This window comes from Tyto alba, unplaced genomic scaffold, assembly GCF_018691265.1.
Source record: "Tyto alba isolate M040663 unplaced genomic scaffold, T.alba_DEE_v4.0 Super-Scaffold_10, whole genome shotgun sequence".
Lineage (NCBI taxonomy): Eukaryota > Metazoa > Chordata > Aves > Strigiformes > Tytonidae > Tyto > Tyto alba.
In genome coordinates, this window is record NW_024881262.1 from 14551929 (window position 1) to 14569468 (window position 17540).

A 17540-nucleotide genomic window follows, 5' to 3' on the forward strand; every position below is an offset into this window, starting at 1 on the left:
AACATACTGGGGATCTTGATCTGATGTTTCATTGTAGAAACCCTTTCTTTCCCTTATCCCTGTTGTCAAAAATGAGTAAGGTGCCTTAAAATAGAGGGCATGTTCAACATTAGGAGTCAGTGTAATCTAAGCAAGAACAGTTCTCTCAGGGTTGGATTATCTGAGAGTCTGAAGTGTTTCCCCTCCCTTTTTGCTAGGTGGACCGTGTATGCCAAATCCTTGTAAGAATGATGGAATTTGCTCTGAAACTACCAACAGCACCTCTCTCCGCTTCTCCTGTGAATGTTCAGAACTCTATACAGGACCGACATGTGAGGCTGAAAAGATAGGTAATAAAACTATTTTGGATTTTTCTGTCTGCATTATGCACACCACTTTCAAAAATGGGTGTCATTATGGAGAAGACTGAACTTGCTCTTCATTTCCATGCTGTAAATTAGTAACCCAGAGGGTGAGAGCCTGTAGTCATCCAAGCAGAAAGAAGGGTCAGGTCCCCCATGACAGCAGGGCTCTATAGAGCATACAGGACCTGAGTCTGACACCACACCAGAAAGCCACAACCATCAGAGAACACATTGTAAATCAAGCAGACAGGCAAGGGCTATGAAAAAAATTGTGGTCACAGTATGGTTAGCTTTCACTGACAGGCCTCTAATTTCTTCTTCAGCTGAAGACCCTCTGACAGAGGATCCTGAGGACCATACAGTTGTGATCATTGTTGGAGTTGTGGCAGGCGTAGTTGTTATCGTTATTCTCGTCTCCTCTACAGTGTGCCTGTGCAGGTAAGGCTTTTCCCAGCTTTGCTACATTCAGCACAGTCAAGACACATACACCCCTTTTAGCACCTGTAAACCTCAAAACTCCCATTAGTCACATACCTGCAGGACCAGAAAAGAACCACTGTGTTCAAGATCTCAGTTGAGGAATGTGAGGGAAAACTTAGCTTTTTCTAGACAAACGAACATATGTCATTTCCTTTACACAGGGTATATGCATCACTATCACAAAACTTGGGTTTCTCCAAAATCTGACTTCATTCTTGCTCACACCATTATTTGACCTCTCGATACAGCTAAGAATAGAAATTAAAAATGGTTGTTCTTTTTATTTTTTTCATTGTACAGAAGGAAGAGAAAGGTGAACACAGCTGCGAAATCAAGGGAGTCTTCTTTGAAATGGTCCAGGGATGTATTGGATAGCAGAGTACGTGAGCAAGACTATGGCTGCATCGTGAACACTGCATTTGATCACAATGAATCCCGAAATACATACACATAGTTAGCAATATTTTTCCAATTTATTTGCATTACTTTCTGCTCTTATATTTTAATAGTACTTCTAATACTTTGAGAAGAAATAATAATAAATAAATCATTGCAATTGCTGAAAACCTTTGAAATTGTTCATTTAAACTATCTCTTGGATTTCATGTTGTACACCCAAATCGAAATATATCCTAACTCACACAAGAGCCTGTGTTGTCTTCAGAAGCTGTTTGAAAGACACAAAGTCCAGACAGGATTTTCCAGAACAAGTGTGTGTCACACCTTCACACCCCCCCCTCTGATAGATGTACAAATCGTAGACTGATGCAGTTAGAATTAATTCTAGTATCCCCAGGCAGGTCTTCATGAGATCAACCTACCCTAATCCTTCCATGGGGAGGGGATTAGCTGGCTGAGCTGGACACAGTTTTTACTCCTCTTCTGGCATGCATGTCCAAGCAGGGAGAGAAATATGTAAGACACTGAGCTCATCTGGTGACAGGTGTAGTAAAAAGGATGATCCCTATTGTCCCCCTTGGGAGTGCTGGACTGAAAGAGGTGACTGTCTGAAGGAGAGCTGCCTCCTTGCCGTCAGGGTGGAGTGGACAAGAAGTAGGGGCGTCATCAGCCCCCTGCCTGTGGGGGCTAAGCAAGAGCCTAACTTCACAAAAGCTTTCTGAAGAATGAGATCCTGTCATAAACTCTCCTTGGAGCCTTTGCAAATTCTGAAGCTGCCACACTCAGATGAGTGTGGGTAGAGATCTGCACAGGCTCGGTCCCAGACCGCGCCGAGGACCCCCCTACAGCAGGCAGCCAAAGGTGTGTGCTGCATGTTGTCAGGCCCTGCCACAAACAAGAGACCCCCCAGACAGACCGTCACAAGGCTCAGGGGACTGAGGCACTGCCTGGGCCCTGTCCAAGCCCTGAACGAATTTCCAGTGCCCCGAGTGAAGCTTTGAGATGTAAGGAATGCACCATTAAAGTTTCTCTAATGCTTTTCCAGTTCTTTGCAGGTTCACTTCTGATTCCAGTGAGGAACAGTGTGGGCTCCCTGCTGTTTCAGCCATAATGCTTATTATTATTATTTACTTACCCTTTCTCCTTTCACTTGCATTCATAAACTCACGTGTGCTGTTATCCAGAAAAGTATTCGTAACCTCCATGAACAGTTAAGTAGATAAAAGGTATTTTATTCTGGTCCATTCAAAAACATGCCAACTGTTCATACATGCACAGCACAGCTGTTCTGGGGAGGATGTGAATGGAAAGGGGATTTCAGCCTCATTACGTAATGAAAATGAATCAGCACGAGAGACCTACTCATGCGCAAATGAACTGTCAACCTTATGCTAGAATTTCACTGCAATTATAAAAGCATCTCTCCTGCCTGCTCAGCGGCGGCTTCCTATTTCACTCTCACGCTTGCTAACAGCGCGATTCTGTGACTGTAGAGCGTTGCCGACCACGCTCGCCGCCCCCTGCACTCGGTGGGAGCAGAGGCCGGTCCCTACCCTGCAGGATCCCAGCCCAGGCTCTCCAGGGCCCAGCTGTGCCCAGGTAAAGCAGATTTCTGGGTTTCCAGGGATACATTTTTTTTTTCTTTTCTTTTTTTTTTTTTTCAATATCACAAGAATTGCTTTGGCTTTCCACTGCAAAGCTTTGCAAATACTTCAAACTTGAAAGGGGGTTGCCGGGCTGGGCGAGCCGAGGACTCAGGCCAAGGAGGAAGAACGCAGCCGACTCAGTATGAGTGATAAAGCATGCTTCCATTTATTGATTTTCATTACAGCCTTTTATAATCCTTCTACTAATTATGCCTACTAGTCACTAGCTGATTGGCTTAAGCTCTAAAGGTCGTATTCGCACGGGCCACCTACTTGCAGTTAGCTTACAGCACAAGCTTCTCATAACACTAAGTTTCTCATGCTACTATTTCTGATTCCTGTTGACTTGTTTTCGATACACAACAGTACCGTAACACAATGTTTCTCAGACCACCGTTATCATAACACTGGGTTTCTCAGACCACTATTCCTAATTCCCCTTAACCTGTTTTCGACACACCACGGTACACAGGGCTGAAGCGTCCTTGACATTCCTCATGTATCAGCAGCTGCCAGCAGCTGCAGGCAAACCCTAGTGAGGCTCAGCATCAGCAGCTAGAGCAGGCTCTGATCATACAATTGCTCGGTGGGCTCAGGACCCTTGTCTCTGAGCCATTCTCCAACAGGGGGTGATACAGAAAGCAGGATTGCTATTCAGTGTTCCGCTGAATTAACTATTTCATGTCAATGGAAGCCAGAAGGATGACAAATCTGCTGCCGCTCTGCTCTTTTAAATCAACTGGCTCGATCACCTTAACTTTTGAAACACTGGGCTATAAGTACACTGCTCAGTTCAGCTCACCCAGAGGACAGTTTTGCTGTTAGTGAGCCCTCCCTTTTAGCATACTGTGCCGGCAGTAGCCGAGGGGAGAGATGTACCTGCTCTGCTGTGCTCACCCCTTTGGCTCAGGGGACTCTTGCTGGGCACAATCACGAGAGTCCCCTGATGTCCTGAAGGCAGTTCCCGGGCCACGGCATGCAAAGCTACCCTAAAAATCTCCTAGCCTTAAACCGGCCACTGCGGTTTACTCGGAGCTCCACCTCTTCACCCTCAGAGAAACGAACAGGCAGCATTCCCTCTCCCTCGCGGGAGGTTTCCTGGCCAGACGCGCTCACCGGCCCCGGGCCCCGCAGGACACGGGCCCCGCAGGACACGGGCCCCGCAGGACACGGGCCCCGGGCCCCACAGGACACGGGCCCCGCAGGACACGGGCCCCGCAGGACACGGGCCCCGGGCCCCGCAGGACACGGGCCCCGCAGGACACGGGCCCCGGGCCCCGCAGGACACGGGCCCCGCAGGACACGGGCCCCGCAGGACACGGGCCCCGGGCCCCGCAGGACACCGGCCCCGCAGGACACGGGCCCCGGGCCCCGCAGGACACGGGCCCCGCAGGACACGGGCCCCGCAGGACACAGGCCCCGCGGCCGAGCAAGCGGCGGCCGCCCCTCTTCCCCGCGGGCGGGACCAACTTTTCCACCCGCGGGCGGGACCAACTTTTCCACCCGCGGGCGGCTTTGGCGACACCCTCCGGAGCGGAGCGGCTGCCGGGAGGGCACCGCTTGTCCGGGACCCGCCCGGCTCCTCCCTATTTTTAGCTGCGGGAGGAGCCAAGACCCGGCCCGGTTTGTGCCACCACCTCCCTCCCAGGGCAGCAGCCCGGCCACAGTCGCAGCAGCACAGGCGCTGGGGGTGAGCGGGGCGCTCGGGGGGGGGGGGGGGAAGCTCTGAGGGTGCGAGCAGGCGTCTGCCAGTAGGATGTGCCCCCCCCCCCCCCCCCCCCGGGGTGCCGGGTGCTGCGCTGCAGGGGTGCCGGCGGCGGGCGCGGCCCGGCCGAGCTCCCGGGGGTGCCCCAGAGCCTAGGGCCGGGCTCGGCATCCCGGGTGTGTGTCCTCCCCGCCCCCGCCCAGCTGCGACCTTTCACCGGAGCTGGCCCGGTACCGGCGTGAGCAGAGCCCCGAAAGGAGCACGACCGGGAGGGGACCGGCAGGGTCTTGCGGGGGCGGGTGGAAGCAGCTCAGACCGAGTTGCCGGGACAGGGGCTGCGAGCTGGCTGCCGGCCGGTAACGGCTTCACCCTTCGCCTGCAGCGCTTGGCGGGGGGGGGGGGGGGGAGTGGGGGGGGGACGGCGACGGACGAACGATTTCGTTATTTCGTTTCTTACCCTGCATCAGCGCGGGGCCCGGCTGCCCCTAACCAGGGCCCTGCGGGGAGGGGGGACGGCAGCAGCAGCAGCAGCAGCTGGGTGCCGCTCCACGTGCGGTGTAAGCCTGCCAGTGCCAAGCCCTGATGACCTCCCTGCCTGCAGCCCCCCAGCACGTGCCCTGTGCACATCCCGGGTCTCCCCTCTGCCTTGCACTGAGCCTGCCCAGCAAGAGGGGCAGGTCCTGACCTCACGCTCTTGAGATGGCAGCTTTGGAGAGCTTCAGTGCCACCTACCACCGTGACCCCAGGCCTGGGGACCTGATCGAGATCTTCCGTCCAGCTTACCAGCACTGGGCCCTCTACCTGGGGGACGGGTACATCATCAACGTGACACCCGTGGGTAAGGCTGACACAGCCCGCCAGGGTGCAGAGGGGACTTTGGGGTGACCAAGGCGCCCTCTCTCCCTCCAAGGGCTGGTGGTGGACCCTGGGTATATATATGGCCTTTCCAGGAGCCAGTCAGAAACCCTTCTGAGGTCTTGGAGCGGCCAGACAAGTCCTGCCTGGCTCATCCTGTCCCTGCCTTCCCCAGATGAAGGGTCCCCAGCCTCCTCCAGCGCCAAGTCAGTGTTGAGCAGAAAGGCCCGGGTGAGGATGCAGCTCCTGAAGGATGCGGTAGGCAATGACACCTACTGCATCAACAATAAGTACGACAACACCTACAATCCCCTCCCGGTGAAAGAGATCATCCGGCGTGCCAGGCACCTTATTGACCAGGAGGTGCCCTATGACCTGCTCGGCAACAACTGTGAGCACTTCGTGACGTGGCTTCGCTACGGTGAGGCGGTCTCCGGCCAGGTAAGTAACACGGGGTAAGCCCCCGCACCCCTCACAGCACACCTCCTTGCTGCTCTGCGTGAGCCCCGAGACCAGGGCACAGCCTGCAAAGTGCATGAGGACAGCAAAGCCCCAGGCGTGGGGCCCAAACCATGGCTGCCTCTGGCCTCACCCAGGACCCTGGGCCAGGAGGTTCACTATTGTCTGTCTGCACTCTGGTGGTGCCCTCTTACTGAATGCCACAGCCTAAGGGTAAAAGCCTGGGTGTCTCTCATTCTGCTTATGGGGCAGGTGTCTCTCATTCTGCTTATGGGGCAGGTGTCTCTCATTCTGCTTATGGGGCAGGTGTCTCTCATTCTGCTTATGGGGCAGGTGTCTCTCATTCTGCTTATGGGGCAGGTGTCTCTCATTCTGCTTATGGGGCAGGTGTCTCTCATTCTGCTTATGGGGCAGGTGTCTCTCATTCTGCTTATGGGGCAGGTGTCTCTCATTCTGCTTATGGGGCAGGTGTCTCATTCTGCTTATGGGGCAGGTGTCTCTCATTCTGCTTATGGGGCAGGTGTCTCTCATTCTGCTTATGGGGCAGGTGTCTCTCATTCTGCTTATGGGGCAGGTGTCTCTCATTCTGCTTATGGGGCAGGTGTCTCTCATTCTGCTTATTTAATTGCCTTGATTATCCTTGCCTGCACTTCACTAGCATGCCTGGTGGTAAAAAAAAAAAAAAAAAAAAAAAAAACTCATCATGTTTTCAGCCTGTGTTTTACTTCCACTTTGCAGTCCAAGACAGCAATCTGTGCCATTGGGCTTGTAACACTTGCTGCTGGTGCCTTCTCCTTGCTGGGCTTGCTCCACAGCAGATCCAGGAAGAGGGAATACTGATGGGCCGACGGGAAGAGCTCGGAGCAGGTCAGGGAGCGACCTGGGGCAGTTTGTGGCTGCAGCTGCCACCAAGACTTACTAACAATAGTGTTGCCCTTGTTGAGAGCAGCACTAGCCTGTTTGCTAAATCTGCTTTTATTTCACTGCCTGTGATGGTTTTTGTGGTAGTCTGGGAGTGCTGGCAAGAAAATTCTCCATCCTCACACCCCCAGTGCTCTGGTGAAGATTGGTGCTTTCTACACACATCCTGTTTTTATCAGCTTTTATCATCTTTGCCCCCTGGAGCTGGGGCCATTGGCTCTTCAATGACCAGAAGTTGAATTTAAGCAGTTTGTAACCCCAGCACAAGTTTGAACTTTCTCCAGCCAGCAGGAAGGCAAAGCTGGGGTCCCTGCAGAGTGTTGTGGGTGACATAGCTGGAGAATGAGCTATGTTACACCTATACTCCAGCTACAAATCCACAGAACTCTCCTATTTCCTTGTCGTAAGGCTGATGCATGGCTTGTCTTAGAATAAAGCTGTTTTGGAAAAGTGTGTTTTATTACTCTTTACCAGGAGTATCTGGCTTATGTGTTTGGAACCATGTTATTTGCAGACCATATGTAAGAAATGAAATCCTGTGGTGTTTTTGCCCCAGGCAAGTGCCTGGACTGTAGGAAGAGATAAGAGTGAAAGAGCTGTCTGTAAAAGGCTTGTTATTTTTGTCTGCTCTTAACATGTACATAACAGGGTCAGAAACTTTTTTTAAACATCAGTTGTTTCAATGTTTGAAATAACAAAGCCAAGACTTCTGGTCTATTTTGTAGTGCCCTCTGTTATTACATTTAAATGAAGTTATTTTTTAATATGGAAAAAAATATTACATTAAAACTAAAACTGAAAGTCCTTTTTTGCTTCCCGTAAGTGTAATCAATTCTCTCATGGATAACTTGAGCTGGTTGTTGAATAATTTGAAGACGAAAGAGAAAGTACAGAGGGGTTCAGCTTCTTGTCACTGTCTATCAGCTGCACATTAAACCCCGTGCTTCTTGATATGGCCTAGTTAAAGCAAAAAGCCAAGGCTTAACTCTGCTTTCTGCCACGTGACACCAAAGCCAGGCCAGGACCTGGCAGTGGCAGAGCACGAACTGGGGGGGTTGTGTACATGTGTGCAGCAGCTGTGCTGTCCTCTGCCTTTGCAAGCTTAAGTGGGGCATATCCTCACCAGCCTTCCCAGCCTGCTCTTACAGCAACCCGTGATCTTTAACCTTTCCTGCAAGAACTGGCAAGGGAGAGCTGAGTGAGGACAGTGTGTGCGCCCTCTCACATCTGTAAGTCACTCTGGGATGCAAGAAAACTGTAATTACTTCATCTGGGAACTTTCTTGTAGTTCTTGGAAGCTGCAGCATTTCACTAAACGCAGGATTTTGCAATTGTGCATGTGCTCCTCTGTGCGGTCAAGGTTAGGTCCTTTATTTTGGATTGTCTTCCCATCAAGCCTGGTGGTTGTATTGATTTGGTAGAGCAGTGACCAAAACATGAAGTAAAAGTGTGATGTGAAGCAGCAGAAACCATTGTTTCACTGTATTCAGTATTTTTGAGCCTTTATAGGAAACGTTGGCAAGGCCCCAAGACCTACTGTTGCCAAGGAGTAGAGTCAAGGCTGATATTTTACCAGCAGCTGAGAGAATAATCCTTGTCTGTGCTCCAGGGCACAGCCAGCACGGGCCCAGCCTGCCCCTGAATGGATAGGTTTGTGCAGGGATTTCAAACATCTGAATCTGGCGCACATCAAAGGATGAAAACACAGGCTGTTCAGTGCAAGCCAGGGAAGTTGCCAGCACTGCTCAGCCCCATGCCCAGCTGCAGGGTCTTGCCTAGTCCTTGTCACTGTGTTCGTAGGTGGGGTTAATGTAAATCTCGTCCGTGCTTTTTGTGGCAAAGTCTTTTCCATTTACAGGAGGCCAGTTGGGATCCCTCTGCAGCATCCTCTGCCATTTTCGGTACTGGCTGTTTGACTGGTACCCAAACCAGGTTTTAATCAGCAGCCAGAGGTGCTTGTTCTGCAAGATAACGTCCTGCGGAGTGACGTGGCACAGGGTCAGTGCTGTTGCCCCTCACTGGAAGGGAGGACTGCTCGGGGACAAAATCCATCCCTTACTCCATGTGCAACCCTCCCTGAGCCCCATGGCATGGGGTGGCTGCACGTACTCCCCTTCGGTAACACGGCTGCCAAATGCCACCTTCCTCACCCACAGGAAGGCTCTGCTCAGTAATAACAGGACAGCATTGATCTCAGTCTGTTTAGTTGAAGGGGATAATCAAGGGGCAAAATTTTCCTCCTGGGGCTGTGGGACACCCAAGTGCTGCTCCTTGCAGGGGACAATACCCAGTGCTGGATACAGCCGGTCTTGATTCACAAAACACTTTAGGGATTAGTCACTACTGCAATATCCACTGGCACAAGCCAGCGCAGTCTCTGGCCTGGTTGATTGTAGGACAAGAGGGAAGTGATCATTTCAAAATCACTGCCAAGCACCTGACCCGTGCTGTGGTCTGCTCCCCTGCGAGCTGGGGCAGCGGGCTCCTCCCGGGCAGCACCACTGCAGCTCGCTCCCTCTCTAAAGGCTTAAGAGGTGTGGTCTAAATCATCTCTGAGGTCGCATAAAATGGGTTTGACTGACACGCATTCAGTCTTAAGGAAAAAAAAAAAAAAAAAAAGCCTGAGGGTTTATGCTTCTGCAGGAGGACAGCGTGGCTGCAAATGGGGGTGGAAAGATCTGACCAGATGCTGATCCTGTTCACCTCAGGGAACAGGCGGTAAACAAATGCACTCACCTCGGTAAAAAAAGATACACAAAATGTGACCAAGAGCATCAGTAAGACGTAAACTCTCCAGATCACAGGAGTACAAAGAAACTGTTGGAAGACATTAACAGCAATTAAATTTAAATGCCTTGCCAAGATTTGCATCTGTTCTTAATGATTTGAGAAGCTGACTAACATTTTTCCAGTGGCAAGCATGGAGGAGGCAGTAGGAAGTGACAGTAATTCCCTGTCACAGAGATCTTGGAAGGTTTGATGCCAGATTCCCCATGGCATGGAGCTGCCTAACTCAGCTGCTTAAGTTACTGCTGAAACCTGCAGATCAGGTGCCTGGGGCAGGATCTGCTGCCCAAATACTTCTGAGGAGCTGCAGCTAATGCACAGTGCGTAGCTCCTCTCCCTCGGTGTGTGCCACCCAAATCCACCTGGTGCAGGACAGCCAGGGGTGACCCGCAGGCCTTGGCCATTCCGGCGTTGGGCAGCACAGCTGGAGGCAGCTGCCTGCACTGTGCCCTGGCCTGGCCCCACACGAGCTCGTGGTGCTCTGGGCAGGGGCAGCAGCAGTCCCTGCCCACTCGCTTCTCCAGCCAAAAAGCCTCCTCTGAAGTGCAAAGCCACAATCCACCCTATTGTGCTTTTCTGTTAGGAATAAAGTCTCAGCAAGCTATAACTTTTTCTTCTCCTGGCTGCTGCCCAGTCTTAGAGGAGAGGAGGACTACCTCATTAATCAAGCCCTTGTCAGAAGGATGTCAGAGAAGTTTGAAAGGGCTGCCCAGTCAGCATCAGATCAGCAAATTAATTTCCAAGATGACTATAGCTGTAGCTTCTGCTCTATAGCTTAGGTAAAGGAGCAGCAAAATACATAACGTGAAAAAGAAATGCATGTTTTGCTTGCACTTACCTGCATGCTACTGTACACAGCATCGATGTCAGCCAAGAAGAGGAAGAGGCAGACTGCAAGCTGGAGGGCCAGGAGGACTGAAAATACATCTAGGGAAAGAAGAGCATTTGTGTCTCCGGGAAGGAGGGGGACTGGTGACCCAACTCTACAAATATGCTGGCAAGACCGCCAAATGCTAATGCTGTAAAACTGCCGTCATGTAAAATGCCTTTCTTTTTGTTTGCCCCTAAAAGAAGAGCTGTGGAATTGAAACTAGAGGAGCTACTCCCCAGCAGCCTGTTGCAAAGCTCACCACCTACACTGTTGAGGTTTTTTTGCACAAATGATTTGGCATGTTCTGATTCTCATACAACCGCAGAAAACTGCCTCGAAGGGGCACTGCTGTGAGCCTCACCAGCATCCCTTCAGGGTGCTCAGCCGTACGCCTGGGCCGCAGGCAGCAGAGGCAGCTGCTGGTTCTCCTGGGCTCCAGGTGCTTCTGCGACCCACAGGTTGCAAAGGTGGGCTATACCCGTGCCTTCCGCAGGAAGAGTTTGTCTGGCTTTGCATCCTCTTCCAAAGGAACATGAGGCCACAGAGCAATGGCAAATGGCTCAGACATCAGGGGTGTCAAACTCCCAGCAGTTACCAGGAGCTGAGCATCTTAAAACTAGCTGGCAAGTTGTGTCAGCAGCTCCCAATGGCCTCCTGGCAACCTTCTCACTGCCAGAGGAAAGAGCAGACAGGACTGAGTGGGTGGCAAAAACAAGGTAATTGCCCTTTGCTGCCTTCTGGGGATTGTCCCCAAACAGGGATAAAACACAGAGAAGTGTGTGCAGAATTCTCAGCTGACAGACTCCTCTGTCCCTTCTCAGCCTTGCTGCTTGCAGGACATCTTCCTTCTGGTCTCACCTGTCTTCTTCAGGTGATCAGTGCTGTGAAATGGATTTAGGACCTGCCATTTAACAAAATACATAACAAAATCAACTCTGCTAAGATGAAGCAAAGCCCTGCCCTCTCATCCATGAGTTTCAATTGCAAAGGAGCTATCAGTCAACTGATGGCTAGAAGGGCTAAATCTTCTCTGCAAAACTCAAACAGAAAAAGAAAGGTTATTGTGAAAGGATTCTAACAGTAATATTATCGCTGGCTTTTGTCTCTCTAGGAATGGAAGTCAGGCAAGGTAAGACTGTGATTCTCAGAGGAACTCCTTCTGATGTGTGCATTTCAAAATAAATACATCTGATTCTCATATGCTCTCTATGTTCACAATAATACATAGTTCTGCACTAAATCCAGCCCATCATCTTCTGCGAAGCACACATTTTCCAAAACAAGATGCAAGATGCAGTCACCTTTTTCAGATCTGCTCTCAAGGAAGGAGCTAACATAAGCAGTGCTCACTGAGGTTTTTTGTAGTGAAGTAGGATCTCACGTACAACTATTACTTTACACGCCAGTCACTGGTGCAGGTATAGAAATATCCCCATCTTCCCTTCCCTTCCCTAGTAGCCTCTCCTGCCAAGGTTATTTTTGGGCAGGAACAGGAGTCTGTGGAGTGTAGGTTACTCCAGCTCTACTCACAGTTGGTGTAGATGGGTTTCCGGAAGGGCTTTCCCTTGGAAAAGACAAAGGCCACAATGATGCAGTTGATAGAAGACAGTGGCCACAATGTCGTGTCTTCGTAACTGAGGACAGTGCTCGGGGCACTGCTGCTGGTACCGTTTTCCCCTGGGCTGGTGGGGGACACAGTCTGGTTCCCTGGAGAGCAGTGTCTGTAAGGTAACACCCAACCTTTTGTTCCTGCTCTCTCCAGCAACAGAGAGCTGCGAACAGCACCTCCCTCTTGTTTCCAACCCAGCCTACTATAATAAGCAGGTGTCAGCCACAGGAGTGAAAACCATACATTAGAAAAAAAAAACACAACCAAACCAAACAAGACCGAAAATATCAACTTAAATTTCTGGTGTGTGCCAAAATCTCAGCTCTCAGGTGAGCAACGACAGCAGTGTTTGAGAGACACGTGTGTCCCAGGTGCCTGCGCACCATTCCGGCACGCTCGCCCTGTGATAAATCTGTGCAACGTCAGGGAAGCGGCTCGGGCTGAGCCCTGGCACCTGAGAGCATCCCCACCAGAACGCCTCGCTGGGGCCCCTGCCCCACCGGTTCACTCCTGAGTCATGGTATGATGGTCATTAATAGAAAATATAATACATAATACATAATATAGTATACTATATTATTATGTATTAGGATATTGTATATGTTATATCATATATATTAGCATAATATATGTATAATATATATTGTTTATACTATATGCTATATGTTATATGATATGTAATATATAATATATAGTATATAATATTTAATATAGTTTGCCTCTGGAATATGGAGAGACACCTTTCACAAGCACAGAAATGAGCCAGCTTCCCACCTTGCAACCGTTTTTAAGCCAAACTGGGTTCCAAAAAAACGCTGTTTGTCTCCTGGAGGAGCTGTGCGGCCAGACCCTGGGAAAGGGCAGCGAGGCGGGCGGAGGGAGCCCAGCAGACCCCGAGATGCTGCCCCAGTGCCACCCCAGGGATGGGCACCCACCATGAGCTGTGCCACGGGCACCGCCGCTTCTCCCACACTTCCACCCTGCGCGCTGCACAGGAGCCGTTTGAAAAACAGGCATGTGTTAGCCCTGGGGCTGGCCTTTTAGATTTCAGTGTGGCATCTGCAGCCACTTAATCCGTCTTGGCAACACTCTGCTGAGTATACCCACGGGGCGGGGGGAGGGTGGGGGGATGGTGGGATTTGTCCCACTCAGGTCCAGTGGCGTGCCCGGGTGCAGGCCATGGCAAGGCTGGAGTGTCCCCCGCACACAGCAGCAGTGTGATGTGCAAGCTGGAGATCAGAGACAAAAAGAGGGACTTACCTCTGGGTGGCCAGCGCTACGTACCAGGGCTGCTGCTTCACCAGAAGGAAGCCACAGGTTTGCATGATTATGGTAAAGCAGACATTGAGGATGATGGAGAGCAGCAAGGGAGGAGAGATGAGCTGGCCAGGAGGGCGATAAGGTGCCAGTTTTGGATAGGCTTCAGTCAAGCTCACTGGAGAGAAACCAGAGGCATTTCAGTCCCTGGCAACCCACCAACATCCCTCTACATTTGCTGGGCAAGGAGAGCCACACACAGACCCCCCCATCTGCTCATCACTGGTGAAAGCTGCAAAGCTGGGCCCTAATAAGCTAAGAAATGGCTTTGATCTCCACTATTTTCCACCTGAACCTCCTCTGAATACCCACCACCCCTCAGGAAAACATACAGAGAAAATGGGAAATACAATTCCATCTATGGGGATCTCCATGGGAGTTTAAGAGCTGTACTGGGTCTCACATCAGGAACACAGAGGAGAGCCAGGAGCTGAAGTTACACTGTCTGAGCCCCACCAGCAGTCACCAGGGACACTGCTCCTCTTCCAGTCAAGTCTCACATCCAAACCCTATTGGTTACATACAGAGTTCTGCAGCAGCGTTTGCAAAGGACTGTGAGCCCAATCCCACACTCTAGGCCCTAGGAATTGGTCTAGCATCAATGGTTATGATGTTACTGACAGCAGAACTTGGCTCCTTATTTTAAGTTTTACTGGGAAGTGAGGTCAACTATTTACACTTAGGCTCTCAGACAGACATAGCTGTCTCCCCTGAGCTGCTTACTTGTTAGGCACACCAGAAGGGTAATGATGACATCTTGTATCAGATATTGGTGATTCCCAAAGATTTGCAGTTGCTGGAACAAAAACAAAGGCAGTGCCACCTGAGAACTGATGACAACTTTGATGATACGAACTGTAGCACTGATGCTGCTTCAGAGCAATGTCATGCCAGCAACAGCGGCCTCACGGCCCTGATGCAACCCCATGAGGATTAGCAAGCCCAGTTTGTGAGCTGTCAACCAGGTCCCACTGAACCCCCTGCTAATTCACAGCACTTGTAGATGACTCAACATTTGCATGTGGCGTTTGAATGTTTTTCCACGCTCCTTCTGGCAGGTCCCAATGCCCCTTGGGCCACTTAGATCAGGTCACGCACTGCCAGCCCACAGTAAAAGCACTGACAGCCGGAGTTTCCCTTTGTGCCAGGTTTTAAATATCTTTGGATAGTGGAGACATGGACAAAGTTGGTGTGCCCAAACCAGTGTCTGGGGAAGCTGTCCCCGTGTGGTGACCCACCAGCGGCCCCTGTTTGCCACCAAGCCTTGGCTGTGCCTTGCAGATTCACAGCAGCTCACTTTGCTTTCTGCCCTTCACCCTCCGTGGGACTGTGCACAGAAGATGTGCATGAGCTGAGGCAAGAGAGGTGGCCCAGAGTAAATCCATATGTGAATTTCCTTCACTCTTTTTCTTTTAATATATTAAAATTTTAGAGGATTCATCACGTATTGGTGATACACAATGGTAATTCTTCCTTAACTACCCTCCTTCATCTGCCTGAGACACTCCTTTTTCAAGCTTTTATTTTTCCATCAGAGAGAGGCAGCTGCTCTCCCAAAGTCCCCATTTTACAGTAAGTCCTGCTCCTGGGCCTCCACCGCCCAGCTAGGCAGGACTCACCCCCTTCTAATTCCCTTTTTCCTTTTGAAAGAGATTAAATTTTATCACTGGGCTTCTTCCCTGGTTCTGGGTTCCCTATAACCAATCTACCCCTTGCTGGTAATCACCCAGCTTTTCACATCTTTGTTATTCCTTGAAGCCCTGTATGCCTTTTCTTCCCTGTCAATACCACTAAAGATAAAAACCTATGGTGAGCGCATTAGACTGCTAAAAGATGGGCTTGAAACGCTTACCCAAAACAGCAGAGCGGTACCAACAAACTGAATCAGGCCATAAAGGGTCAGGTATTTAACCACAGCAAAGGAAGCAACCAAAGCAGCTCGACCTTCCCTGCTCAAAACACAAAACAAAGCTAAAATCCCCACTTAGAGCTACAGGACTGTGCGTTTAGTGCTACAGATGGTTTCTGCTATTAGGATCTGTGTTTAGATCTCTAAGAAGACTTGAAAATAGTTCAAAATCCATAGACAAATGTTTTGGCGTTAAGATACTGCAGAACCACTTAACTACCCTTCTTCTGTAGCGGTTTGTTTCTTTGGTTTTATTTTGCAGCTACAGTTTTAATATCTGAACTAAGCTGCTGTTGCTTTTTCATTACTAATTTACTCAACAGTTCTGGGAATCAAGTGCAGTTCTAGACGAAGAGGTAATTGTCTTTGCATACATTCAGTTAAATGACATTATTACTGGCTGCTCCATGACTGTGCGCAGCATATGGATATATATTTTTTAAAGTAATGGCAAGCAAATCTATTCTGTGGTCACTGTTATAATTGCCCTTTTATGTGACTACTGCTGTACCTGCTCCAAAAATATCAGCCACCATGGGCAATGCTCTCCTAAAGACACAAAAAAACTCTCAGAACTGCAATTTGAGGATCAAAACCAATCCAAAACACCTTCAGCTATATCTTATATAGTTACTGAGGAACTACCTTTGGTCTGTCAGCATCTTTGAGGGTAGCACACTCCCACTCGCGACCCCTCAGAACGGGCAGCAGCACCCCACAACTGCACCAAGGCACCTCCCAGCAAACTCACCTGATCAACTCCGGCACACACTGGATGTTGGGGATTTGGGAGGTGAAAGGCGAGGCCACGGATGCCTCCTGCTCTGACAGTGATACCCCTGCATGGGCCATTTTCAAAGCCTGAAATCCACAGGAGTCAGAAGATGGAGACATCATCCATCCATCCATCCACCCACCCACCCATCCATCCATCCATCCATCCATCCATCCATCCATCCATCCATCCATCCATCCATCCATCCATCCATCCCTCCCTCCCATCCTGCGCAGTATGTTTACTGGTGCTTTACAAATTTTGCTTCAAGTGTCCTTTGTAATTGATCTTCCTCTATTCTGTGGCCCAGCTGATCTTATTTTCCAGATATCTTCGCTTCCCTGGAGCTTAAATACTTCTTTTGTTCATTTAATCCCATTATAGCTATTTATAATCCTTTGAACTACCCTGTATGCTGTTTTGCACACGGGAGTTTGTGCATACCTCTCCTGTTAACAGTCTCCTAAACTATTTAAATTACCATTTTATACTCTTTCTATTAATTTCAGTCTCCTGTTTGTACTTCTTGCATTGCTGTCTTATGAGCTCCCTGGCCTTGTCACCTCTGGTTTAGTGCTCAGGTGTAGGCTATGGACAACATCTATAAAGCAAGCTAATGTACTATTATAAAAGTATATTATATTATAATAACATTGTATTATGATACAATATATAACTTACTAGATAGATTATAACAGATAATAGATTATAATCATATAATAGGTAATATAATAATTATTTTTATGGCTAAGACCCTCAAATTTGCAACTGTGTAAGAAATGTGTAAGAAAAAGTCTCTTTCCCCTATTTTGGGGGGCAAAAAATAAAACAGCAATCCATAAGTTAGTATGTTTTATACTAGCATACACAAATGTTCTTGTGTATGTTAGTATAAAAAAATGCATGTAGATGGTATTTTACAGTGACATGCTGACAAAGTGGACCCATGGGCTAACTTGGGAAATGCTGGTGACAAGTGGTGTTGGTCAGGCTCTTGTCACAGCACAGGAATGAGAGGTGAGCTCCTACGTACCCCGCAGTCATTGGCGCCATCACCGCACATACCCACGTAGTAACTGATGGAGAAAAAAGAAGGAAAACTCATAAGCTTGCACGTAGCTGATCCTGTGGTGGAGCACCTGCTGGCCAGGCACTTGTGGGGAGGTCACAGCAGGGACTCGTGTTTGCCCCGGAGAAGGCAGTGGCTGTTTCCAGAGGGCAAGTTATATCTGGGGAGAGGATGGGGCAGAATGCACTGGGAAAAGATAGGATTAAGTTTTGAAAGGTGTTATAATGGAAAAGGGAATGCTGCCACTTTATTCCAGACAGTTTTCCCTCTGGTACCAGAAGCCATGGAAAGGGAGCAGGGAGTGCACTTTTGTGGCAGCTCCTGTGGCTGCAGCTTGGCTTTTACTGGCATTTTCTCTTCAACTGTATTTGCAGACCCAAAGACACGGGAATTG

The 17540-nt window shown here is 49.6% G+C and overlaps 2 protein-coding genes across 3 annotated transcripts in view; one reads left to right on the forward strand and one right to left on the reverse strand.

Moving 5' to 3' along the window:
- The first annotated feature begins 4253 nt into the window (after window positions 1–4253).
- Window positions 4254–7259, forward strand: PLAAT1 (phospholipase A and acyltransferase 1). Of its 2 annotated transcripts, XM_042799838.1 has the most exons (5): window positions 4254–4559; window positions 5176–5412; window positions 5605–5870; window positions 6627–6755; window positions 6897–7259. In XM_042799838.1, exons 2-4 carry the CDS (start codon window positions 5274–5276, stop codon window positions 6726–6728), a joined length of 507 nt encoding a protein of 168 aa, XP_042655772.1. In that variant the 5' UTR covers window positions 4254–4559; window positions 5176–5273; the 3' UTR covers window positions 6729–6755; window positions 6897–7259. The 2 variants fall into 2 exon arrangements, with proteins under 2 accessions (XP_042655772.1, XP_042655768.1); XM_042799834.1 differs by having other exon boundaries at window positions 4256–4559; window positions 6627–7259.
- A 121-nt stretch (window positions 7260–7380) lies between these two features.
- Window positions 7381–17540, reverse strand: part of ATP13A5 (ATPase 13A5) — a 36221-nt gene continuing 26061 nt past the window's right edge. Inside the window, exons 22-30 of the mRNA XM_042799784.1 lie at window positions 17111–17153; window positions 16054–16163; window positions 15246–15342; window positions 14117–14189; window positions 13337–13511; window positions 11998–12188; window positions 10435–10523; window positions 9546–9626; window positions 7381–8785 (exon numbers count right to left, since the gene is read on the reverse strand). Coding sequence (XP_042655718.1) covers window positions 8585–8785; window positions 9546–9626; window positions 10435–10523; window positions 11998–12188; window positions 13337–13511; window positions 14117–14189; window positions 15246–15342; window positions 16054–16163; window positions 17111–17153 — 1060 coding nt within the window. The 3' untranslated portion in view covers window positions 7381–8584. The remainder of the gene's footprint in view (window positions 8786–9545; window positions 9627–10434; window positions 10524–11997; window positions 12189–13336; window positions 13512–14116; window positions 14190–15245; window positions 15343–16053; window positions 16164–17110; window positions 17154–17540) is intronic.

Coding starts and splice junctions, on each gene's coding strand:
- PLAAT1 (XM_042799838.1), top strand. CDS start 5,274: ATGGCAGCTTTGGAGAGCTTCAGTGCCACCTACCACCGTGACCCCAGG. Junction 5,413..5,604: donor CATCAACGTGACACCCGTGG/GTAAGGCTGACA, acceptor TGCCTTCCCCAG/ATGAAGGGTCCCCAGCCTCC. Junction 5,871..6,626: donor GTGAGGCGGTCTCCGGCCAG/GTAAGTAACACG, acceptor TCCACTTTGCAG/TCCAAGACAGCAATCTGTGC.